Below are 26,790 nucleotides of genomic sequence, written 5' to 3' on the forward strand. Positions count from 1 at the left end.
TATGGACCCAGGACTAAGGCGACCTCCTTCTTGCGGTTACCAGGAATCTTTTCCCCAAGAGGATTATATCAATTCTCTGGGTACCTGGCTGGCCGTGAATTATAGCAGCTACCCTTTCCATGCAATTAAGGCTGGAGGGACTGTTTCTGGGATCTCTTGGCATACTGTGCATAGTGGAACTATTATCCTGGCGTGATGTGTTATGTGGGGTGGGGGGGGGGATTCCAGCATACAGTATGAGGGGTTAAAGCGGGGGTCCACCTATCTATCATTTTTTTTTTTTTAGTTCATTCACAAACTTTTCTTCTCAGCATTACATACTCACATATTGTGTGTAATATGTCCGCCTGTGTCAGATTTCGTCGGAAAGAATAACTTATATTATTCACTGCAGGCGGTTTCCATCTTCATTGTGGGCATTTGAAGCCCACAAGCATTTATTTCCTGGATGTGGTGAATGCTGTGCTCCCAGCATTCACCGCTCATTCCCGCACATGCTCAGTGGCATCCTGGGAAGCCTGAGACTAGCTCTCAGGAGTCTGGGGGAGGCTAGAGACACGCCTACTCCCACAGGAGGAGAACCAGGAAGTGCAAAGAAGAATAGAAAAATAAACGGTAATTACGGCGATTTAAATTTTTTTAAACGGCATGTCAGCATCTAGGCAAGGAAGAGAATACATACAGATATTGTTCAAAATTTGGGTGGAACCCCGCTTTAAGAAACTTTATTTTCTGTTACAGGTTTTCATGCATAAACTATTATTTGCTGTAATTAGGTTTAGGTAATCACCTCTCACTTTGTTTAATCACCTCCACAGTCCAGACTGCTAGGTGCCAGGAAGGAATCTATTGTTTTCTTGTGTTTATTTGTTTATTTGTTTATGTAATGTAATTTTCTTCTGAGGTGGGCATTGTCTTTGATAACTTGATTAGCTCTTATCTGATGGTTTTCTGTATAAGTACAGTGTGTTTCGCTAATATAGCAGTTCTTCTGGTTTAGTCCAAAAACAGTTGCTTAATTCTTTGGATTAGCTACAGCTATAGTCACTTGCTTCATTATGCAGAGCTTGGGAAGCAGCTTCTTGGCTAAGATACCCAGGCAGTGTGTCAGGTAGTCTGTCACATTTGGTCTCAGCAGTGGGATGCTTCCTTGTGCCTAGAACATCCAAACTACCAACGGGACACATCTTTGGGAGACCACTGCAGAGAGGCACTATTCCTGACAGCAATGGAAGCAGAGGTTTGGAGGCAGATGAAGCAGGAGCTCACCCAGTTTGGCGGACCGGATAATGTACGGGACGCACTGGTGTGGGGGGATGTCATTCGCTGGGGGCTATGGAGAGAGGCCCTACAGTTGGAGCAAGAGCATTGTGAAAAGGATCTTGCTACCCCAGAGGAGTAATATTGGCTCCAGCAGCACTTACGGATGCCCTTCCTTGCTGAGCAGCCCCAGCAGAAATGGGTGACTCAACTGGAAGGTCTAAACTGCATCAAGACTGTGTTAGATGAAGGCTATCGGGTGTTTCATTGGTATACTACCCAAGTTTGTCTATGGCTGAAGGATGATACTCCCACTGAGGCTATGATTTTGATGGCCCAGGACTATTATTTGAGACAATCCAGGAAGATCCGGACTTCAGAATTGCAGCCAAGTGGCAGAGATATGACATTCAGGATTTTAGGGAACTGGATTTTCCCAACTATCTCGGATTGCAGGAAGATTTAAATTTTTTAATACTGCAGGTGGCCCCTCTCCTCAGCAGCAGGCCTGTGACATGAAGCTCCCAGCTGAAGCGCTGGCATTGGGGCAGAGCATTATAATCCTCTGCCCAGCACCAGTAACATCTCTTGGGTTCCAGGGAAAGGAGATAGTGAATCTCTATTCCCAGCCACCAGCTCCAGAGACTGGGGTTTTAAAAGACTTTTCTGCTGAGAAAGAACAACCCAGTGAGCCCCCAGCCAGAAGAGCTAGCATCAGGGCTGAACATCGCTGAGCTCTGTCCAGCACTGTTCTGACTCAACTACAAGGCAATAAACGTTATCTTCAGCTTCACATAGAGCTTACATGACCTGGTGATCTATTTATCCCTTGCATCAATTCAGACAGCTTAACTCAATGGATAACTCACTGTATGGAAAGACAGACAATGAATCCTCTCGAATGTTCCGTTTAATGATGGGTATCCATAGGTAGAAAAACGTTGCAGTTGTAAGCCACATGTAAAGATGTTACAGCAATGAGGTATACTGGCACAATGAATCAGAGAGAGGAAGGGGAGGAGAATATACAGAACTACGGTGAGAGAAAGAGTTCAGATAGACAGAGGGAACAGATCTTAAAGACACAGAGCATTATTAATCACATAGTGTAACACAACACTCCCCGTCTGAAATCTTTAGATTTCATAACCATAAACAATTATATATATATTCAATAAGTCCAATACTGTTAAATGTCCTGGAACCTGTAATGAAAAACATGCAACAAGCAAGTATAAACATAAGTCCAACAGGATTGAAGAACATGTAGTCCGACGTATGACGTCTTCAAAAAAGTTCAAGGTAGAACCTGTAGATAGCAGCAATGTACTCCCCGCCGTGCCAACAGCATGGCTAGTCCTTACATAAGTCACTCACCTGGCAAAAGAAGCACTAACTCAGTAATTGGTCGAGTGAGGGTTCGTGTGGATCCTCCCTTGGTTACCTTGATGCACCTGAAGAGCAAGGAGGAGACACACCTCTTCATACCAATGATCCACAAGCCAGCTGACCTGGTGGCACCTTCTGTAAACTGACGGCCTTGATGATGTACCAGTCCATGGTGATGACGAACCAGAAGGGTAGTAACATGATGTTGACCTGGTATGATTATTGGATTCTCTTCTTTACTGCATAAGTCAGATTTCGTTATATGGCCACCAACTCTCAGCAGCTGATTGGCGTCAACTACAGGATTTAGATTAAAGAGAGAACTGTTTTTAGACAATTCAGTTCCATTTCTGATTCTCTCGAATTCCTCCTGATACACCTCTTGTTGCACACAACGGATTATTACCTCTTCTGCATGTGAAATATCTGCTGCTGTAAGGGGTCCAGAACAGCTGTGCCAACCACCACACTCTGCCGCAGGGTTCTTCCTAAAGCTGCGAGCAATATGAATTAGGTGAGCGATGGCTCTTACAGCAGATGACCAGGTGGAAAAATGCTCAAGGCGCTGTGACCGCAGCTTCTGTTTTGTATTTACAGAAGTGTGGAGTGAGATGTTCACAGTTCTTATTTCCTTATCATCTTCAGGACTTATTAACCCATAGGTGTTGTCAGTAGGGGGTGAGTAGGAGTCCTCACACAAAAACCTTGGAGGTGACAGCCATAAGCTGTCCTGAAGAACATCAGATGACACGGCTCTGGTCCCACAGTCAGCTGGATTGAGTTCAGTGGGAACATAATGCCATTGACTTGGTAGGGAGAATCTTTTAATACGTTCAACCCTGTCGCTGACATACACATGAAACTGTTTTGTTTCGTTGTATATGTAACCAAGTACTACCTTACTGTCTATATAGAAGGTGAAAGAATCAATTCTAGTGTCCATTTCACTTCGTATGACTTCGGCAATTTCTACTGCTAGCACGGCTGCACAAAGTTCAAGTCTTGGTATGGTATGTGCAGGTTTGGGAATGAGTTTTGCCTTGCCTAGGACAAAACTACAGTGTGATTCCCCACTCATTTCAGAGGTCTTCAAATAGGCTACTGTAGCAATAGCTTCAACTGATGCATCTGAGAAAATATGAATTTCCCTCCGGTAAACAGTTGAAATAGAACCTGGAACATAGCAACGGGAAATCTGAAGTTTTTCTAGTGACTTCAAAGAATGTCCTAATGGCTTGAACATCGAACTTGATCTTAATTGTTTTATATCAGATTATTAAACATTTTATCCAGCTCAGTATACATAAGGAATTTTAATTACTTTTAGAATTTTAAAAACTTTATTTTTTATTCCTCTTTTACATATATGTAGTTTTTTAACTATTTATAAATATAAGATATATGATGATTTTTTATGATTTTAGCACAATGATGTAATGTATAAATTACTTAAATCTATATATATCTATGTATGTAAACGTAACTTTGTAGTATGCATCAAGCACCTTAGCATTGGATTGGAATTTGCTCCATAAGGGGGCGCAATGTGGTGTCGTAATGATGTATGTTAATTTATTTTGGGCTGCCCCATGATGGATCTAGCTAATGGGTCTTGTCACGGGAGATAGTATATCCCTCCAGTGGTGTAAATCACCCTCCAGTGGTGATTTACACCACTGGAGGGAGTTTATCACCACCCGCACTACCTAGTCATAAATTTCTTATTTTGTTTTGGTTTATCTGTATCGTTTTCACAAATTCTTTTTCTTGTTACCACTAATTGTTTTAAAACATGTATCAATTAAAGATTGTTTTTAATAAACACACATATAAGTAGAAGCAGCAAGCAGGATGATGACCCTATTAACACAGCACTGTATCCATGGTGACCGGAATGCCATTGGACTTAAATACTGAGACTGTGGCATCTCGAGTCTAGCCTTGAGAAAGTCACGTGATGGTGACGCAACGCGTGGGAGGAGCCTAGGACGTTCACTGCAGTTTGACACTCGGAGTTGAATTTCAGCGGTCTTTTGAAAAGTCTCGTCCACAGCGGCTGACTGTAATCTGCATACTTATATGCTTTTATACAACTGGGCGCACGTGAGTGTATTTCTGAGTGGTTTGCTTGTGTCCTTCTTATTCAGTTCACTGCACAATGATGCATTTCCTTGTTTGTTTTTCATAAAATCGCCGGTGTTGAGAAACCAGATGACCAACATGAATATGGCTGAAGCAGGATGCTAAAATAAGTCAGGAACAACGATCTAACACTCTAATTAATGAATTCAGCTTATAAAGGAATGATCTGCTGGGACTATTTCATTTTGATTCCGGATTAATATATCTTCACTGAAAACTCTCTCCCTATAATTGCACATATTGGCAATATACACCAGAGTGGTTTTCATAATTTTGTTCACAAAAAATTTTAGCATTGTGGTGGTTTTAGTGTGATTTTCACAAAATAATTTGTTCACATTTTAATTTAGTTTATGGCATTTTTTTGTGTGGATTACAGTGCCAGGTTTTTTGCTACACCTCATACTTGCTAGTTTTGGTTATATATTCACATATGTGCCTTATTCCTCAGAGTGGCATAGTTTATGTGTTTTTTGTTTTTTATTTTTGTTTTATGTGTTTTTTCACAGGAGTATTTAGCACTGGAGCGGATTGATGTGCATGCATTAGCACCAGGAGCATTCAACTAATGATTTTATTACAGGCTCTGCACATGCTTACTGCACATTTTGCACATTAATTTATGCTGACTGATCATATATTAGAGCGCATCAATTTTAAATGTTTTTCTATGCTTGATGGGATTCTGATTACCTTTCATTGATAGCAGCTTTAATTTTATTGATTAGTCAACCTTTATTGAGATTTTACTTTATTGTATTTTTTCCACTTATTTATTTATTTATATCCATCTCAGCGCTTGGTTTTTTACTTATCATCTGAGGTAGTTTCTGTTGTCTTCTCTGACAATGAAGCATTAGACTGTTGTTCAAGTTAGGCCCTGTAAGGAGCATGTTGTTGAGAGAAACACCTTCATGCTGAGCACTGGAATCAAAGACAACTCTGATTTGGTCTGGTTTACATGGGTGATACACGCCAAAGGATGGAAGGTACCAGCATTCTTCTCCCTCCTTTAGTGGGGGTGCAGGCTTCACATGATCTCTGTCAAATATATTTTGCAAAAAGTCCACAAAGTGTCTTTGCATCTCTGGTTTCCTGCTTAAGTTTCGTTTTAAGGAGTAGAATCTACTGATGGCCTGTTGCAAGTTGTTGGGCAGTCTCTCTCTTGGGAGACGAAAAGGTAGGGGTGCTACCCAGTTATTGGCGTCGTCTTGAAAGAACTCATTGTCCATTACCTTGATGAATTCTTTGTCTTCTGTTGAAGGAGCCAGTATGTCATCTTCACTGGTTGTATTAAACACTGTAGAGCCGAAGTCGTCATCGTGGCAGGAGAAAGGGCTTGTGTTACCTGAGATACCATGTTGCCATCCGTGGCTGGCTATCTTCTCTTTCACCCAGTAGTGATGTGGGCATGGCTCAAAGTAAGTGTTTCGGCCATTTGGCAGAACATTTGTCTTAAATGATGAAATGTTGGTAGGTCTCTTCATTTTGCCTATACAGACGTTGCCTATGATGACCCACCCTAGATCCATGCGCTGAGCAAATGAGGCATCTGAGGGTCCACTGACTTGTCTGTGTACCTTGTGAACTCTTAGAATGTCTCTTCTTAACAGAAGAAGGATTTGAGCATCTTTGTCAAGCGGCGGTATCTCATTTGCTATTACCTTCAGGTGAGGGTGATGTAAAGCAGCAGCTGGAGTAGGGATTTCTTCCCTGTTAGCAGGTATCTGATTGCACTCGACAAGTGTAGGTAGGGGTAATTGCAAGTTACCTTTGAGAGAAGATACCATGAGTCCATGAGCCCTTCTTCCAGAAACCTCTGTAGTTCCACTACAGGTACCCAAGGTGTAAGGATGAGCTTCGCCTTTTATTTCAAATAGATTAAACGGTTCTGATTTTGCAAGCGATCTATTGCTCTGATCGTCTAAGATAGCATAGGCTTTTAGAGTCTTTTCTGGTTGGTCCTTGTGGTATATGTTCACCAAGCACATTTTAGCACAGGACTTATCGCAGCGGTCTTCTCCACAAACTTCAGTGCAGGATGAAGAAATTATGGTAGAATTAGGCACTTGGTCTGTATTCTCCCCGCCATGCGTTAACCTGGGAAGAGTGTTAGCAGGTTGTGCAAAGCTGGGCTCAAGCGGATGTAGGGCTTGCACATGCTCTTCTGAGCCACACTCTATGCACTTGATGGATACATTACAGTCCCTTGCAAAATGTTCGGTAGAAGCACAGCACCTGAAACATACCCTAAATGTCTTTAAAAGCTCCTTACGCTCTTCAAGAGGCTTTTTCCTGAAGTCGATACATTTTTTGAGGGGGTGTGGCTTCTTGTGAATGGGACACTCTCTGTTAGGGTTTTCAATCTTCCTACTCTGTCTGTCCGTGGCCACAACGGTGGTAGGAGTGGGAAGGATGTCAGTCTTTTTCACGGATACTGGGCCTCTACGGCTTCTATAGTTGCCCTGAAGACTGGTACTCTTATGCCGCGTACACACGAGCGGACTTTCCGGCATACTTGGTCCGGCGGACCAGAGTGTGCCGGACAATCCGCCCGTGTGTGGGCGGCGGCGGACTTTTCCGGCGGACTTCTTCCCAAAAGCCCGCCGGACCTAGATTTTAAACATGTTTGAAATCTTTCCGTCGGACTCAGTTTCGGGCGGAAAGTCCGCTCGTGTGTGTGCTGGTCCGACGGAAAGCCCGCTCGTGTGTAGGCTGGTCCGACAGACCAAATACGACACGAGGGGATGGTATTGCATCTCGCGCTCGCTGCAATAGGAAAAACAAATCTTCCTATTGCGGCGAGCGCGGGGCATACCAGGCCCTTAGGTCTGGTATGGATTATAAAGGGGAACCCCGCTACGCCGAAAAAACGGCGTGGGCCCCCCCCTAAAATCCATACCAGACCCCGATCCGAGCACGCAGCCTGGCCGGTCAGGAAAGGGGGTGGGGACGAGCGAGCGCCCCCCCCCCTCCTGAACCGTACCAGGCCACATGCCCTCAACATGGGGGGTGGGTGCTTTGGGGGAGGGGGCGCCCTGCGCCCCCCCCCCAAAGCACCTTGTCCCCATGTTGATGAGGACAAGGGCCTCTTCCCGACAACCCTGGCCGTTGGTTGTCGGGGTCTGCGGGCGGGGGCTTATCGGAATCTGGGAGCCCCCTTTAATAAGGGGGCCCCCAGATCCCGGCCCCCCACCCTATGTAAATGAGTATGGGGTACATGGTACCCCTACCCATTTACCTAGGAAAAAAGTGTAAGTAATAAAACACACTACACAGGTTTTTAAAATATTTTATTAAACAGCTCCGGGGGGGGGGGATCTTCCTCCGGCTTCGGGGGTCTTCTTCCGGCTTCGGGGGTCCCTCCGCTTCATCTTCTCCCGGCGTCCGGTTGGTTCTTCTCCGCTCTCCGGCCTCTTCTCCCGGTGTCGCAGGTCTTCGGCCGGCCCCTCCGCTCTCTTCATGTAGCTCTATTGCGAGCGGAGGTCCAGACTTCTGGGCTTCTTGGCTTCTTGGCTTCTCTTCTCTTCTCTTCCCCCAGATGTTGACACGACGCTCTCTCCGGCTGGACTGGTCTCTGAGGGCTGCGTTGTGACTTATATAGGCGGAGACCCCGCCCCCATATGATGTCACAGTCCCTGGGCATGCTGGGACTGTGACGTTTTAGGGGGCGTGGTTGACCACGCCCCCTAAAACGTCACAGTCCCAGCATGCCCAGGGACTGTGACATCATATGGGGGCGGGGTCTCCGCCTATATAAGTCACAACGCAGCCCTCAGAGACCAGTCCAGCCGGAGAGAGCGTCGTGTCAACATCTGGGGGAAGAGAAGAGAAGAGAAGCCAAGAAGCCAAGAAGCCCAGAAGTCCGGACCTCCGCTCGCAATAGAGCTACATGAAGAGAGCGGAGGGGCCGGCCGAAGACCTGCGACACCGGGAGAAGAGGCCGGAGAGCGGAGAAGAACCAACCGGACGCCGGGAGAAGATGAAGCGGAGGGACCCCCGAAGCCGGAAGAAGACCCCCGAAGCCGGAGGAAGATCCCCCCCCCGGAGCTGTTTAATAAAATATTTTAAAAACCTGTGTAGTGTGTTTTATTACTTACACTTTTTTCCTAGGTAAATGGGTAGGGGTACCATGTACCCCATACTCATTTACATAGGGTGGGGGGCCGGGATCTGGGGGCCCCCTCATTAAAGGGGGCTCCCAGATTCCGATAAGCCCCCGCCCGCAGACCCCGACAACCAACGGCCAGGGTTGTCGGGAAGAGGCCCTTGTCCTCATCAACATGGGGACAAGGTGCTTTGGGGGGGGGGGCGCAGGGCGCCCCCCTCCCCCAAAGCACCCACCCCCCATGTTGAGGGCATGCGGCCTGGTACGGTTCAGGAGGGGGGGGGGCGCTCGCTCGTCCCCACCCCCTTTCCTGACCGGCCAGGCTGCGTGCTCGGATCGGGGTCTGGTATGGATTTTAGGGGGACCCCACGCCGTTTTTTCGGCGTAGCGGGGTTCCCCTTTATAATCCATACCAGACCTAAGGGCCTGGTATGCCCCGCGACGGGGCTAGCAAGGTGTCAATCTCGCCGATAAAAGCGGCAAGATTGACATCCTTTTCTAGTCCCGTCGCACCTGAGTCACGTTCAAAATGAACGGACTTGTCCGTGTGTGGGCAAGTCCGTTCATTCTGAAAGTCCGCCGGAACTCCGGCGAAAGTCCGTCGGAAAGACGGGCGGACTTAGCCCGCCGGAAAGTCCCGGCGTGTGTGGGCAAGTCCGTCCGTTTTAAAGTCCGGCGCACCTGGCGGACAAAGTCCGTCGGAAAGTGTGCCGGACCAAGTAGGATAGAAAGTCCGCTCGTGTGTACGCGGCATTAGGAAATGGTGAGAAGAGACTGTACTCACCGTAGGAAAAACTTGGATCATTCTTGGTCTCTGCGATTGTCCTGATGAAGTTGCAGAAGAAAGAGAATGGAGGGAAGGAAAATTTGTTCTCTTTTTTGTATGATGATCCTAGTGCAGACCATTTCTCTTGTAAACCATACGGGAGCTTGGAGACGATTGGGTTTACCCTTTTTGCAGTGTCTAGGTAACTGAGTCCAGGTAGTTTTGGGTCTGCCTTGGCTAGCTGAAGCTCAAGGAGAAGGTCGCTCAGTCTCTGGAACTCCTTGTTGTCCTTACCAGATATCTTTGGAAAGGTTTCTGGACGCACGAACAAGGCATTTTCTATAGCTTCTGGACTGCCATAACTTTGCTCTAGTCGCTCCCATGCAGCTATGAGGCCTGCTGTAGGATTGTCCATGAAAACTGATCTTAATGGCTTAACACGTGCAGCAGATAGAGGACCAAGCCATCTAATCAGCAGATCCAATTCTTGAGCCGCTGTAATGCCAAGATCGCTGATTGCAGTTCTGAAAGCACATTTCCAACTTCTGTAGTTCTCAGGTTGGTCATCAAAACTTGTAAGACCAGTCTTTGTGAGCTCTCTGCGAAGTATGTACCTCACAAACTCTGCTGTCTCAGTTGTCTCTGCCTTTATGTGAGATGCTGTTGGCTGAATGGTGCTGATTGCACTATCTTTGACATTATTGTTAAAGGACACAGGTAAATATGGTGCAGCAGATGCGTTCAGGTGAGTTGCTTGCTTGAAGTCGGTTGTTCCAATGGTACGTTGACTCAATGCTGTACCGATGACAGGAAATTGATGACTTGCTTGCAGCTTGCTCTGATGCTCTGTGACATAAGAAGGAAGGTTAGGTAGGCAGGCAGGAAATGCATTGGAGTGGTTTTGCATGCAGGAAGTTGCTGGAACCTCTTTAACTTTGAGCTGTGAAGGAGTTTCTAAGTTGCCAGGAGCATTGGAGACAATGGAGTGTATACTGCAGTGGCTTAGGACATAGTCTTTAGTGCGTTTGAGGGGATCTTCCATATCTACTATGTTTAGGATGATGCTGTCTTTCTCACTTGCACCTTTGTCTGCACTGATAGCTTGCTCTAGAACCCTTAGCCTTGCCATAGCCGCGTCATGTTCACACTGTTCATTTAAGATTTCTATAGTTGCTCTTTGACGTGCTGTGTGAGCTTCCAACTCTGCTCTTTGACGTGCGGTCTGAAGCACTGACTCCGTTTCCAACTCTGCTCTTTGACGTGCTGTTTGAGCTTCCAACTCTGCTCTCTTTTCTGCATATGCGACCTGCACCTTGCTGGCTTCCGCTTCGGCGCGGGCACTGATAAGTCGCTCACTGAGTGTTGAGTATCTTGAACTATGACTTCTAGAAGACCTTTTAGAATGTCTGGTGGAAACCGATCTGTGAGATGCAGTGTCCTGTAGCAGCTTTAACTTTGCTTCTGCCTTTAATTTGGTTTGCTGGATAAAATTGTCTCTTTCCAGATTAAGAGCCTTGAAATTCTTTAATTCCTCGAGTGAAAGTTCTGTGTTCATATTTTGTAAGACATTAATGAACTTGTCACTGGTAAGCTGATAGAGCTCATAAGAGATAGAGAGTTGTTTAATGGCGCCCTCTAGTGTCAGTAATTCACCTTCAACAGACACTGTATTTGATTCAGAAGCAATCTTTTCCCAAAATAGCTTCAAGCTATTAAACAATTCAGTTCTTAAGGCTTCATAATTCTCCATCACTTTCCAAGGTTGGTTTGACTGCGCGTTTGGGTAAGTCAGTTGGCTCAGTGTCTTGTGTTGGAGTGGCTGTGTATTCACATTGAGAGCTGTGGCGACTCATGGCTGACACAGGCAGACAATGTCTCAGTGATAAGCAGGCAGGATCTGTAATATGACACCCTGCAGCCTGGACTCAGGTTATGAAGATTCCATGTGCTGCTGACTCAATCTTTCTTGCAATGAGGGCAGTAAATCTTGTCTGTAATAGTACTGTATGCACAAATCTTGTAATTAGGCTGTGGAACTCCGTTTTTCTACTGTTCTGACTCAACTACAAGGCAATAAACGTTATCTTCAGCTTCATATAGAGCTTACATGACCTGGTGATCTATTTATCCCTTGCATCAATTCAGACAGCTTAACTCAATGGATAACTCACTGTATGGAAAGACAGAAGATGAATCCTCTTGAATTTTCCATTTAATGATGGGTATCCATAGGTAGAAAAACGTTGCAGTTGTAAGCCACATGTAAAGATGTTACAGCAATGAGGTATACTGTGCACAATGAATCAGAGAGAGGAAGGGGAGGAGAATATACAGAACTACAGTGAGAGAAAGAGTTCAGATAGACAGAGGGAACAGATCTTAAAGACACAGAGCATTATAAATCACATAGTGTAACACAACAAGCACCAACAGCAGCTTCAGCCCTTCTGAGAGAAGAGCCAGCCAGCTTTTCTCCCACACCACTAACAGGGACATGTGATTTTATGCCAGCAGCATATGTGATGTTACAACAATCTTCTCCAGCCGCAGCACTGACCATGATGCAGAGTGCTGCCCAGCTCCTTCCACCCTTGTCTGCAAACCCAGAAGAGGCTTTGGCAATGGCATCAGGGCAGAGCACTACCGACCTCTTCCCAGCATCGGCAACACCTCTGGAGCTCCAGAGAGCAGGGGAAGGGGGCCCCTCTCCCCAGTGACAGGCCAATGCAGAGAAGCTTCAACTCCCAGCTGAAGCGCTGGCAATCGGACAAAGTGTCCAAGACCTCTGCCCCACACCCACAGCAGTTCCTGGGATCCAGGGAGAGATGTGGCGGTTTGTCCTCCTCAGGGGCAGACAGAGATTTGTGGCTACAGCATCTCTCCATCTAAAGTGCTGGCAGTGGGACAGAGCACTTCAGGTCTTTGCCCATCCCTCTCCACAGCGCCCGGTCTTAGTTTCTTTGTGTCCGCACCTCTCGCCCCAGCAGAACCACTGGCAACAGGACAGAGGGCCCCTGACCTTGGGCCCTCAGGGATTGTATGTGGCTGGTATTCCCCCCCCCCCCCCCCCCCAGTGGCTGTATGGATGTTTGGGAGAAAGCATGGACTTTGTTTCTCCCCAGCAGCAGATGCTAGAGGTCCTGTTGACAGAATGTGTGGAGTTGTAATGCCTGACTAACTCAGGGACAGACCAGTTGGGAGTCTGGGACCTGGTTAGTCTACCTTTGGGGGGAGGGGAGACATTTCACCGTGATTTGAGCTCCTGGAGGGGCCTGGGAGCCAGCCTTCTCCCTGTCGACTATGGACCCAGGTCTAAGGAGACCTCCCCTCTTGGGGTTACCAGGAACCTGTTCCCCAAGTAGGTAATATCACTTCCCTGGGTACCTGGCTGACCGTGAATTAGAGCAGCTACCCTTTCCATGAAATTAGGGCTGGAGGGACTGTTTCTGGGACCCCTTGGTATACTGTGCATAGTGGAACTATTATCCTGGAGCGCTGTGTTATGTGCAGGGGTGAATTACAGCATACAGTATGTGGGGTTAAGAAATTTTATTTTCTGTTACAGGTTTCCTGGCATCAACTATTGTTTTCTGTAATTAGGTTTAGGTGATCAGCTCTCACTTTGTTTAATCACCTCCACAGTCCAGACTGCTAGGTGCCAGGAAGGAATCTATTATTTTCTTATGTTTGATTGTTTATTTGTTTATGTAATGCAATTTTCTTCTGAGGTGGGCATTGTCTGTGATAATGTGATTACCTCTTATCTGATGGTTTTCTGTATAATTTCAGTGTGTTTCTGTAATAAAGCAGTTCTTCTGGTTTACTCCACAAACTGGTGTTGCCTAGTTCTTTGGGGTAGCTACAGCTATAGTCACTTGCCTCGTGTTCCAGAGCTTGGGAAGCAGCTTCTTTGTGGTATTACCCAGGCGGGGTGTCAGGCAGTCCATCACAGAGCCCTCATAGGCTCTACGTCTATATTTAAAGTTATGCCCTGTACACACGGTCGGACATTGATCGGACATTCCGACAACAAAATCCATAGATTTTTTTCCGACGGATGTTGGCTCAAACTGGTCTTGCATACACACACGGTCACACAAAGTTATCGGAAAATCCGATCGTTCTGAACGCGGTGACGTAAAACACGTACGTCGGGACTATAAATGGGGCAGTAGCCAATAGCTTTTGTCTCTTAATTTATTCTGAGCATGCGTGGCACTTTGTGCGTCGGATTTGTGTACACACGATCGGAATTTCCGACAACGGATTTTGTTGTCGGAAAATTTTATAACAAGCTCTCAAACTTTGAGTGTCGGAAATTACGATGGAAAATGTGTGATGGAGCCTACACACGGTCGGAATTTCCAACAACAAGGTCCTATCACACATTTTCCGTCTGAAAATCCGACCGTGTGTACAGGGCATTACTGTTAACAGGCATACAGCCCCAGCTGTATTTGACACCTCTGAATGACCCTTATTTACTGTTCATTCTACCAGAAGTATTTGAGCAGCATACCTTTTCAGTCTAATGAAAACCCCTTCTGCTCATTAACTCACTCACTGCCCAAGAGATTGCCAATCACTTCAAAGACAAGATAAATGCAATTCGTGAGGACACCTCCACTGTGCGTACATCTTCCCAACCCAACATACCTTGCCTAACAGCACATTCAACACTCTCCTCTTTTGAATTGGCTACTACTGAAGAAGTTACAAAACTTTAATCAGATGCCCACCTATCCAATTGTCCCTTGGATCCTGTTCCCTCACGACTACTACGGTCACGCTCTTCTTCTATTCTATGCTCCCTCACTCATATCTTCAATCTCTCCCTCTCTAGTGGTACCTTCCCCTCCCCTCCAAAACATGCGCAGATCACTCCCATACTTAAAAAGCCCTCACTGGACCCCACCAACCTGAACAACTTAAGACCCATCTCATTACTCCCATTCACCTCTAAACTTCTAGAATGCTTAGTCTACAACTGTCTTAGCTCCTACCTCAGTGAAAATAACCTTCTTGACCCCTTACAGTCTGGCTTTCGCTCGAAGCACTCCACAGAAACTGCCTTACTAAAACTCACTAACGATTTACTTACTGCTAAAACCAACAGCCAGTACTCTATACTCCTACTACTTGACCTCTTTGTGGCCTTTGATACTGTTGACCACCCGCTCCTTCTCAATAAACATTTCCTTGGCCTCCGAGATTCTGCTTTATCCTGGTTCTCTGCCTATCTATCACAGCGCTCCTTCAGTGTCATCTGCAACTCTGTCTCCTCCTCTCCGTTGCCCCTTTCTGCGGGGGTCCCCCAAGGCTCTGTTCTTGGACCCCTTCTCTTCTCTATTAACACCTCCTCCCTCGATCACTTGATAACCGCCCACGGCTTCCAATACGCCGATGACACCCAAATCATCTGTCTACTCCTCACCTCACTCCTTCAGTCTCCTCTCGCATTACTGACTTACTAACTGACATATCAGCATGGATGTCACACCACTTCCTTAAACAAAATCTCTCTAAAACTGAGCTATTAATATTCCCCCCCCCACCCGTGTCCCCATCCATGACTTTTCATGGAAAACATCAAAATCAACAATGCAACTATCAGTCCCTCCCCTCACGCCAGGGTACTGGGTATAATCCTAGACTCTGACTTGTCATTTCAGCCTCAAGTCCAGTCGTTGTCAAAAGTTGGTAGAATTCACCTCCGTAACATCTATAAAATTTGCCCCTTTTTAATAAATGAAACCACCAAACTCCTCATTCACTCCCTCGTTATCTCTCGCCTTGACTATTGCAACTCCCTTCTCATTGGCCTGCCTCTCCATAGGCTATCCCTTCTTCAGTCTATCATGAATGCTGCTGCCAGACTTATAGACCTTACCAACCGCTCAGTGTCTGCCAACCCTCTCCTCCAATCCCTACACTGGCTTCCAATCACCCAGCAAATTAAATTCAAAATACTAACCACAACATACAAAAGCCATTCACAACTCTGCCCCGAGCTACATGATCAATCTTGTCTTGTCTCCAAATATCACCCAAATCGTCCGGTCCATTTTCTCAAGACCTCCTACTCTCAAGCTCTCTCATCTCCTCCTTCCATGCTCGTCTCCAGGATTTCTCCAGAGCCTCTCCCATTCTCTGGAACTCGCTACCTGCACATGTTCGGCTATCCCCTATTCTTGCTACCTTCAGGCAATCCCTGAAAACCCATCTCTTCAGGAGAGCCTATCACGTCTCCAACTAATCTTTTACCACCTCCATCAGGTCATTCTCCACAGTTACAACCTTTTGTACCACCTGCCCCACCCTATTAGATTGTAAACTCTTCTGAGCAGGGCCCTCCTAATCCTCTTGTATTTTATTGTATTATAACTGTATTGTCTCCCTTTTATATTGTAAAGCGATGCGTAAACTGTTGGCGCTATATAAATCCTGTATAATAATAATGTGGGAATGGAATTGTGGGGCTCGAACACTGAGTTATACTCTGTTGACGAAACCTTACAGGTAATTGTGGCTCTTCCAGATTTTCAAAACAAGGATTTTCTTCCTATGGAGATCATGGCTTTTGTCTGTCCTGTCCCTTTTGGGGACCACTGGATTTCTGCATGTTAGGAGGCTTTCACTCAATTGAAGAAGCTGACAGAAGCACCAGTCTTTGCATATGTTGATGCCCAAAAAACTTAAAACTGCATTAATGCTCTGAGAGACTGGGCTTCTGGGTCCTGCAGAGAATCAGTCCAGCCTGGAGGGCTGTTGCCCTCCAGGGCAGTGCTGCCATGTGCTTACTGTACACGAAGCCTCAGGTGGGCAACCTAAGGGCTTGGATGCTGAAGCTTCGGAGAGCTGACTGAGGGGCTGGCTGCTGAAGATCTAGTTTGGTATTACTTGAGAAAGGTGTTGCTTGGAAGTCGGAAGGAAGCAACCAACTGTCCCTGGACATTTTGTGAGTACAGACTGCTGTGAGAGATCTTTGAGACTTTTGGGCTGCTGCTACCCCTCTTGTACTAGACAGTGAGTTGTGAATTGGTCTAAAGCTAACATCAGCTGGTGTCCTGAAGAGCTTAGGCCATGTAATTTATTGTGAAAGGATTCTGCTCTTGTGGCTCTAAAGAAAGAAGTTTGCATTTAACTGTTTCCGCTTCAAAGCCAAGTCCACAGTTTGCTATATGCAAGGACTTCTACTTCAGCTTTTCAGAAAGGGGTTAATTGTCCTCAATCCATACATAGTTCTGTTTTTGGAGTATCCACCCAATTCCCCCAACCCTAACCAAGTTTTCTAAATTAAAAACAAAAACAACACCCCTAGACTGGTTATTGAGGAAACGCGTGGCTGAGATTGTGGGCCTGGTTGGGGAGCAATCCATTGGGGAAGAACCTGGGCAAATTTCCAGCGGCTCCTATGGGAGTAAGCGCTACATAAGTTACATGGTTATCTGTATGGAGCTATAGTTGAAGTAACAACAGATAATAATCCTTTGACATATGTCCTAACCACAGCCAAACTGGATGCCACAGGACATTGTTGGCTGGCTGGCTGCCTTATTCAATTATCAATTCACTCTGAAGTACAAATCTGGCCCAATGAACATTGGAGCTGATACTTTATCTAGAAATCAAGGAATGGCTTCTGTTTATTTCATTAAAGTGTATATATAGATCCTGTTGTTTTAGTTAACCCTGTCCCTTCTGGTCTAGGATTAAATAGCTAGTTCTAGCTTAGGGCTCAATAACCAGCATAGGCTAGATCCAGGTTAGGCCTCTGACGACCATTTCTGATAGTTAGAGATGACAGATTAGAAACTACTAGGGACTAAGATGCATTGTAGATAGGCGACTGAGTTCCAGTGTCACACAACTACCCAGTGTCTGCTGGGGAGAAGCTGCCTTCCAATCTGGTTGGACAATGGTTGGAGGATCTCCCCATCACAGGTGATCTTGGATTATCCTCAAGGGCCTCTGCAAGTAAACTTTGCTGCAACATTCGTCTTGAGGTATCTTTATATAAACAGGTATAAGTGCACAATTCCACCAGGACTCTTATTGGGCCCGTTGTTGATAATACCTATTTGTACATTGGATGTATGTACTATTGTTAATCTTTTCTTAAATAAAGCTTATACCGTTTCCATACCAGTGTGCATATGTTTTTTATATATATATATATATATATATATATATATATATATATATATATATACACACACACACACAGTATCTCACAAAAGTGAGTACACCCCTCACATTTTTGTAAATATTTTATTATATCATTTCATTTGTCATTTGACACAGAAATTACACTTTGCTACAATGTAAAGTAGCGAGTGTACAGCTTGTATAACTGTGTAAATTTGCTGTCCCTCAAAATAACTCAACACACAGCCATTAATGTCCAAACCGCTGGCAACAAAAGTGAGCACTCCCCTAAGTGAAGATGTCCAAATTGGGACAAAAGTGTCAATATTTTGTGTGGCCACCATTATTTTCCAGCACTGCCTTAACCCTTTTGGGCATGGAGTTCACCAGAGCTTCACAGGTTGCCACTGGAGTCCTTTTCCACTCCTCCATGACGACATCACGGAGCTGGTGGATGTTAGAGACCTTGCACTCCTCCACCCTCCATTTGAGGATACCCCACAGATGCTCAATAGGGTTTAGGTCTGGAGACATACTTGGCCAGTCCATCACCTTTACCCTCAGATTCTTTAGCAAGGCAGTGGTTGTCTTGGAGGTGGGTTTGTGGTCGTTATGTTGGAATACTGCCCTGCTGCCCAGTCTCCAAAGGGAGGAGATCATGCTCTGCTTCAGTATGTCACAGTTCTTGTGCATCATCTTTAGTACAGGCTTCCTTCTGGGACGACAGCCATGCAGACCAATTTGATGCAGTGTGCGGCGTATGGTCTGGGTACTGACAGGCTGATCCCCCACCCCTAAAACCTCTACAGCAATGCTGGTAGCACTCATATGTCTATTTCCAAATGACAACCTCTGGCTATGACGCTGAGCACGTGCACTCAACTTCTTTGGTCGACCATAGTGAGACCTGTTCTGAGTGGAACCTGCCGTGTTAAACTGCTGTATGGGCTTGGCCACTGTGCTACAGCTCAGTTTCTGGGTCTTGGCAATCTTCTTATAGCCTAGGTCATCTTTACGTAGAGCAACAATTCCTTTTTTCAGATCCTCAGATTTCTTTGCCATGAGGTGCCATGTTTAACTTCCAGTGACCAGTATTAGAGAGTGAGAGCAATAACAACATATTTAACACACCTGCTCCCCATTCACACCTAAGACCTTGTAACACTAACGAGTCACATGACACCGGGGAGTAAAAATGGCTAATTGGGCCCAATTTGGACATTTTTATTTAGGGGTGTACTCACTTTTGTTGTCAGCAGTTTAGACATTAATGGCTGTGTGTTGAGTTATTTTGAGGGGACAGAAAATTTACACTGTTATACAAGCTGTAAACTCACTACTTTACATTGTAGAAAAGTGTCATTTCTTCAGTGTTGTCACATGAAAAGATAGAATAAAATATTTACAGAAATGTGAAGGGTGTACTCATTTTTGGGAGATACTGTGCATATACTGTACATCGATGTATAGCAAATTATATGCTGGTTGCAGTATTTCACTGCTCCCAATTACTATGACTAGATTCATATTTAATTTTCCAGGAAGAGAATCACCTATGTTCAGAGAGGCCCTGTCCTCGGTAGAGGCACTGCCAACTTTATTATCAAACCCCCCTTCCCATATAGTGAAGGTACTGGTTCTCTTATTTACCTATAGGTTTGGCATAATATCCAGTTTGGGAAGGGCCATTTCTCATAACCCCCCAAAAGAGGGCTGCAAGGAAATAAAAGTATAATAATCCATACAGTGGGATAATGCAGGGTGTGTCCAATATACCAATCCAGTACATGGTATTGGATTCAGAATATCAAATATGCAGCTTCCAAATCCTGGGGTATAAGCTAGTAACTGCTCTGGTAATTGTCCCACTATCACCCATGGTTTACAGGAGGGGTGCTGTGGTGTACTTGCTAGTATCCCATAATGTACCAGTCCGTAGGCCTTCTTTGCTCCAGAGAAGCTTTAATAGTTTATTTTTATCAGTTAACAAAATTGAAAGTAAATGAACAGAAGAGAAATCCAAATCAAATCAATATTTGGTGTGACTACTTTTTTGCCTTCAAAATAGCATGATTTCTTTTAGGTACACTTACACACAGCTAGTGTACCTCGAAGAATCGATGCTTCGCCTGATAGATTGTTCCAAACATATTAGAAAACTAACCACATAACTTCTGTCGATGTAGGCTCACATCTCTCTGTTTCTTAAACAACCTGTTGAGGTTGGGGCTCTGTGGGGGTCAAACCATCACTTCCAGGATTCCTTGTTCTTCTTTTCACTGAAGATAGTTTTTATTGATATTGACTATATGTTTGGGTTTGTTGTCCTGCTGCAGAATAAATTTGGGGCCAATCACACATCTCCCTGATGGTATGGCATGATGGATAAGTATCTGCCTGTATTTCTCAGCATTGAGGACACCATTGATCCTGACCAAATCTCCAACTTCATTTTCAGAAATGCAGCCCCAAACATGCAAGGAACTTCCAGCATGCTTTACTGTTGCCCGCACGCAGCATTCATTATTGTACCACTCTACACCTCTTCAGCAAACACACTGCCTCCTACTACAGCCGAATATTTCACATTTTGACTCATCAATCCAGAGCACCTGCTGCCATTTTTCTGCACCCCAGTCCCTATGTTTTCATACATAGTTGAGTCACTTAGCCTTGTTTCTATGTTGGAGGTATGGCTTTTTGGCCACAATTATTCCTTGAAGGCCAGACTTCTCCAGACAGTAGATGGGTGTACCTGGGTCCCACTGGTTTCCATCAATTCTGTGCTGATGGCACTGCTGGACATCTTACAATGTTGAAGAAAAGTAAGCATGGTGTGTTTTTTATCTGCTGCATTGCATTTCCTTAGTCAACCACTACGTCTACCGTCCTCAACATTGCCAGTTTCTTTGTGCTTCTTCAAAAGAGCTTGAACGTCACATCTTTTTCTCATCAATAGGATTTTATTGAAAATTTAAGGTAGAACAAAGGAAGAACAAAGTCCATAATATGAGGAACACATAAGCAGGGTTGACAACAAACTGTCAGTGTACAACATAATCGTCACAATCATACAAATGATGAGAAAGCAAGATAACGGCATCTGATAACAGTAACTGAAATGTCAGAAGGTGGTTCAACTCCTTCAGATCCGCGCTATAGCTGAATGACGGCTACAGTACAGATCTGCTTTGCCGGGAGGGCGTCAATAGACGTCCTCCTCTTTGCAAATTGGCCGCGCCCCCCTGCAGGGCGTGCACTGTGGTCACTCGAGTCAATGAGACTCGGGTGATCACAGATCCGAGTAAGGGGTCGATCCCGACCCCTACCACGTGATCAGCTGTCAGCCAATGACAGCTGATCACGTGATGTAAACAGAGGATCGGTAGTCTTTTTATTTTCTTCTCATGCTGATAGCGTGAGGAGAAAAAAAAGCCGATCACCGGCTCCTGTTGAAGGGACATCGGTCCCGAGCAGGGAGAGGTGAAGCCGCCTCATATGTGCCCACAGTGTCCACCAATCAGTGCCCACAAGTACACCAGTGCCACATATGTGCCACCCATCAGTGCCCATCACTGCTACCCATCAGTGCCAGCTATCAGTGCCATCTATTAGTGCCCTTCAGTGCCACCTATCAATGCCCTTCAGTGCCACCCATCAGTGCCATCCATCAGTGCCCACCAGTGCCACCTTATCAGTGCCCATCAGTGTCGCCTTATCAGTGCCCATCAATGCAGCCTATTGGTGCCCATCAGTGCAGCCTATCAGTGCCCATCAGTGTAGCCTCATCAGTGAAGGAGAAAAACTACCTGTTTGCAAAATTTATTAACAAAATATAAAACAGTTTTGTATTTTTTTTTTTATTTTGTCTTTAATTTTTTTAAAAAACAGAGGTGATTAAATACCACCAAAAGAAAGCTCTATTTGTGGGGAAAAAATGATAAAAATGTCATTTGGGTACAGTGTTGTATGACCGTGCAATTATCATTCAAAGAGTGACAGCGGAGGGTTTAGGTGCCCAGTAAGCAAGTGGTTAAGAACCTTACATCTTGAAACCCTAGTCTGCTTTGAAATCTTTGCCTGGGAGAGACCTTTCTAATGCAGTATAACCATATTGTGTCTTGTTGCTGTGCTCAGACCTGCCATGGTGTATGACCTGTGACATGAAGTTGTCTTTCACAACCTCGCCTTAATAGCAGAGTTTGACTGGTCCTCACCAAGGTTAAAGACTCCTACACAGCTGTTTTCATTTCTTTTAATGACTGTGTTTAAACCTACATATGAAATTGATGATCATTAGCACTTGCCTGGTATAATTTGTTAAACATACACCCGACTCTACTCCTACAAAATTCCAGATTTTGTGCAAGTGTATGAAGTGTGCAAGTGTAAGGATTGATGCTGGTCTGAAGCCAAAGGGTAGTCACAACAAATGTTGATTTGATTTAGATGTTTCTTCTGTTCGCTCACTTTGCATTTTGTAAATTGATAAAAATATAAATATATATTTTTGAAAGCATTCCTACTTCACAGCGTTTCTTCACACCTGTCCAAAACATTTGCACAGTACTATAAATAAAGAAACTGTGCATCCAAAGCATTGCACTGCAGGTTATTAAAATTCAGCTTCTCAGTCTAAAATTTCCCCCCGCTGCGATGAAGGCCGTCTTTGACATGATAGGTACAGCAGTGCAAGCAAGTACCTCAAGCACATATTGCACCACCTCCAACCAGCGCTACATGCTTCAATCTTAAGAAGAACTAGTCAGGGTTTCACTGTGCATCACTAACAGCTTTTTTTTAACATTAGAGACATTTTTATTTCTACTCTCACCTACATGGTGGGATTTCAAGTAAACATCACCTCTGTAAGGGTAAGATCTGAGATAGCAGCCCATTTTTTTTTTTATTTTTTTTTTGCATAGGGACAAGGTGTGGTCTAGGTCTAGACCTTATTTTTTTGATAGTAGCACCCAGTTTGCATTGCTACTCCTGACTGTATTTGCTTCACAAAGACAGAAATGACCATAAGGGTAAAAAAAAAAAACATATGACCTTAAATTTCCCCAATCTGTTTTCTGCTGCATGTCCTTGTCCTTGCTTTGTGGAAAGGTAACCTGTCTGTTATTTTTGCATAGGGAAAAGGTGATGTATAGGTTTAGAACTTTGTTATTAAAAGTACACAGCTTACATTGTCCTCCCTGTCCAATTGCTTCACCAGGGCAGGGATGAACAAGGAAAAAATAAAAAATGACAAATTAAAAAATAATAATTAATAATCAGACGAATATGTATGCACTAAACTATGTTGTTCCCTGACACCCCCCCCCCCGGCCCCACAATTTCCCCCCTCCATATGCTGCTGCCTGTCCTCCCCCTTTGTTGTGAAAAGGCAGGTAGCCTATGGCAGCAAATGCAAATGACAAGCCTTCAAGCCAGCTGTGGAGCTCTGGGAGCCACCACATGGCCAAGGCTGAGGATTGTTTGATGTAGACACACAGAGGGACCAGACTTGTCCATCACAGCGGTTATTACATGCTTGATGAGCGCTGTACAAGCTCTTTCTATGAGAATCACCAATTTTGTTATAATAAACAGTTTTTTAGACCTACTGCACTCAGATGTTGCTGCCTGTCTTCCCTTAGTCTATGACTGCAAGTATCCCCCAACCTTCCGTCTTATTGCCAAGTACCACATCACTCCTCCTTCTCACTACCACAATTACAGCACTCCTCACCACCAACACCCCATCCTACCTCCTTACTGACAGCACCCCTTTCTCCTCCTTGTATTCCTCTTCTGCTTCCCGCTACCTCATTGCATACCACATGTTGGTGGAGGGCAGGGATGGCCTTCTTCTGTAAAGTAATGAGAGTTGGTGCGTGAGCTTTTGGTAAACTAATGGTGTCTGAATACCTGACGCTGTGGTGTCACATGCCACAAGCTTACATAAACCAGGCAAAGCTGGCATGAAGATGCTAGGCATTGAGGTGAATTGGGGAAATCTTTGTTGAGGCTAAGGTGGGATTAGCTGAAGTGGAGGAATAGGAAAAGTATGCATAAGCAGCACTAGAAAGGCAAGTGGCTGTTTTGCACCCTCAAGAAGGAGAGTAGAAGCAGCATTGTAAAAATATAAAGTGGCTGCCCTGCAGCCTTAACAAGGAGGTGGGGGGGGGGGAATCAAGAAAAAAACAGGAATGTTTTGGAAAGGTTGGCACAGTTATGGTGCTATATGAGCAGAAGGAGGAGGAAAAGCACAACTTTAAAAAAGTGGCTGCACTCCTGAGGAGGAGAAGGAGGAGGAGAAGAAGGAAAAATGCACAAGAGCAAGAGAGAGAGAAAGGAAAGCATTTGCTCTGTACCCTTGAACAAGACAAGGAAAAGGGTGCATTAGCAGCTCTAAAAAATAAAGTGTCTGCTTAAGAAAGAGGAAAAGGATTCAGCTCTACTAAATTAAAGTTACTGTTATGAACCCTTGAGGAGAGGGAGGAAAAGGGCAGATTTGCAGCACTTGCAGGCAAGTGACTGCTCTGTACCCTGGAAGTAATGAGAAGACAATGATTTTGTCAACCACTTAATTACCTCCTTCTGAAATCACCACTAGTGAGGTGAAAAAAAAAAAAAAAACAGTTCCTTAGAACTTTCTCAGACTGCCTCTCTGATATGTGCAGGCTCAAAGGATCATTTGGGGGTAGGGTGGGAAGCCTTTGTCCATAGGATTCAATGTTTAACTTTCAGCTGCTCGTCCTTTCCCCTGAGCTGTGGGGTTTAGGACTAGAACTACCAGCCTGCATTGCTATCCTTATACAACATTGAAAATAATTGTACATAACAGCAGCAAACATAACATAAACAACCTACAGCCTATGATAGTTGATGTCCTGTTTCAGACCTTCTCCCCAATATAGTTTTTAACATTTGAAGATGTCACGTGTTGGGTCTCCGAGACAGGTGCCCCACATATCCAGCTAAGTGCCCCTGGTCTCAAATCCACAACTATGCAACACTTTTACACTTTTTTTTCCTTCATTTTATGTAGTGCCACTAACCTACCTCACTCATCTTGCTTAACTCAACAGTCCAGCACAGAAGCTCTTATATGTGTGAGGAGAGAGGTAAGGGGGGGCTGTATCATCTGTGAAGAGAGGGTGGATGTGGGCTGTATTATTTGTAAAAAGGGGGGATGGGAGTTGTATTATATGTAAAGAGGGGGGATAGGAGTTTTATTATGTGTGAATAAAGGAGGGTGGGGGCTGTATTATGTGTGAAGAGAGGGGGGTGTATTATGTGTGAGGGGAGCAATGGAGTTATATTGCATGTGGGGGGGGGCACAATGGGGCTTCATTGTGTTAAAGGAGGTGGGCAGGCATTTGCATTGGGCGTGAGAGGGGCAGGAAGACTGTATTATTTGTGAGTGTGAGGAGAGGGGCAGGAATCTGCATTGCATGTGAGTGTGAAGGATGCAAGGGTCTCCATTGTTATTGAGTGTGAGAAGGAGGAGATCAAGGTCTGCACTGATTGAAAGCGGGGTGAGCAGTGGATAAGTGAGCGCAAAGACGGATAGTGGATGAGGGAGTGCAGAGGTGAGTGATGTGTGAGAAGGAGGAGATCAAGGTTTGCACTCATTGAAAGCGGGGTGAGCAGTGGATAAGTGAGTGCAAAGACGAATAGTGGATGAGGGAGTGCAGAGGTGAGTGATGATAATGGAGCAAAAGTGAGCGTAGGCCAGGAAGTGGACTCTGAGCTGTGTGTTAAATGTCGGAGTTGAAGCATCTAAAGTGGTAAGCAGCAGTTTTTAGATTTTTTTTTTTTTTTTTTTTAAGACGTGTTACATAAATGGGAACATGTAACAAACATAAAGGAAGTGTTATCCCAATATGGCTGCCAAAAAGGAAATATACTTTAAGGTAACCATAAAAGACAAGATGGCACTCTTTTAACTAAAGGAAAACCAGGAGAATTCATAAGTTATGTCTGAGAAAAACATTCTACATAAAGTCCTTGCTACAAGGTCCATCTGAGAAATAAAGATAATATTTCAAATACAAAGACAGTTTCTTTTATAAAATAGTTTTTTTTTAAGCTATACGGGTCATTCAAACATGTTTTTACTATGTACCAATATCTTTTTTAAAGACAGAATGAAGGCATTTGATTGAATCCATCAATTTACATCCTTGCATGACTTCAAATTCTTCAGTATTCAGGATTCACACGGTAGCCATTACAATTGTTGACTTATTATATTCACTAAATGAAGTGTTCAAGGCTTTGCTTTAATATAATTCTTAGAACAGGGATTTTTTTTGTTTTGTTTTTTTCCACGTATACTGACTTATGTAGTCACCATTAGATAATTGAGGCCATCCACATTCCTTGCTTCTGTGAGGGTCACTGATCCAGTGTCTTCTGAAGCTGAACCCAGAATGCTAACATTTGTATCTGTAAAAGTAAACATGTTTTGAACATTTATTCACTGTAGGTCCAAGGAAAATGATCTAAATTAAAAAATGTAAACTATTTGATGAAAAATACTTCATGATAAAACATTAGCAGAGCCTTCAACAGAAGAAAATGTCTGCAATGTAAATTGAAGTTTTCTCTCTGCTTTCATGAGGAATTGGAATTTGTGTAATAAAAGATCTCTGCAATGACTTGACTTGTTATGAACACTGAGATACTGCGTGGAAAAGACAAAGATTAAGACTTTATTGTGGCATAAGAGAACAATGTGCTTTTAGATATAAGAGACATATTGGAGGATACGAATAAATACTTTTATTCCAACTTTTTCATTTACCATGGTATAACTGACAGCTGATAAGCTATACATTTCAGCTGTCTCTATGTTAATTTAGCAAAAGGAACATGATCTAGTGAATTTGTATGAGAAATGATTGTGAAATGAACACATACACTGAGAGATTTGGGGGGTTATTTACGAAAGGCAAATCCACTTTGCACTACAAGTGCAAAG

The 26,790-nt window shown here is 44.5% G+C and overlaps 1 protein-coding gene across 1 annotated transcript in view; it reads right to left on the reverse strand.

Moving 5' to 3' along the window:
• Window positions 1-23,180: 23,180 nt before the first annotated feature.
• ROS1 (ROS proto-oncogene 1, receptor tyrosine kinase) overlaps window positions 23,181-26,790 on the reverse strand; it is a 249,252-nt gene continuing 245,642 nt past the window's right edge. Inside the window, exon 41 of the mRNA XM_073627146.1 lies at window positions 23,181-26,255. Coding sequence (XP_073483247.1) covers window positions 26,149-26,255 — 107 coding nt within the window. The 3' untranslated portion in view covers window positions 23,181-26,148. The remainder of the gene's footprint in view (window positions 26,256-26,790) is intronic.

This window comes from Aquarana catesbeiana, linkage group LG04 (assembly GCF_042186555.1).
Source record: "Aquarana catesbeiana isolate 2022-GZ linkage group LG04, ASM4218655v1, whole genome shotgun sequence".
NCBI classification, from domain to species: domain Eukaryota; kingdom Metazoa; phylum Chordata; class Amphibia; order Anura; family Ranidae; genus Aquarana; species Aquarana catesbeiana.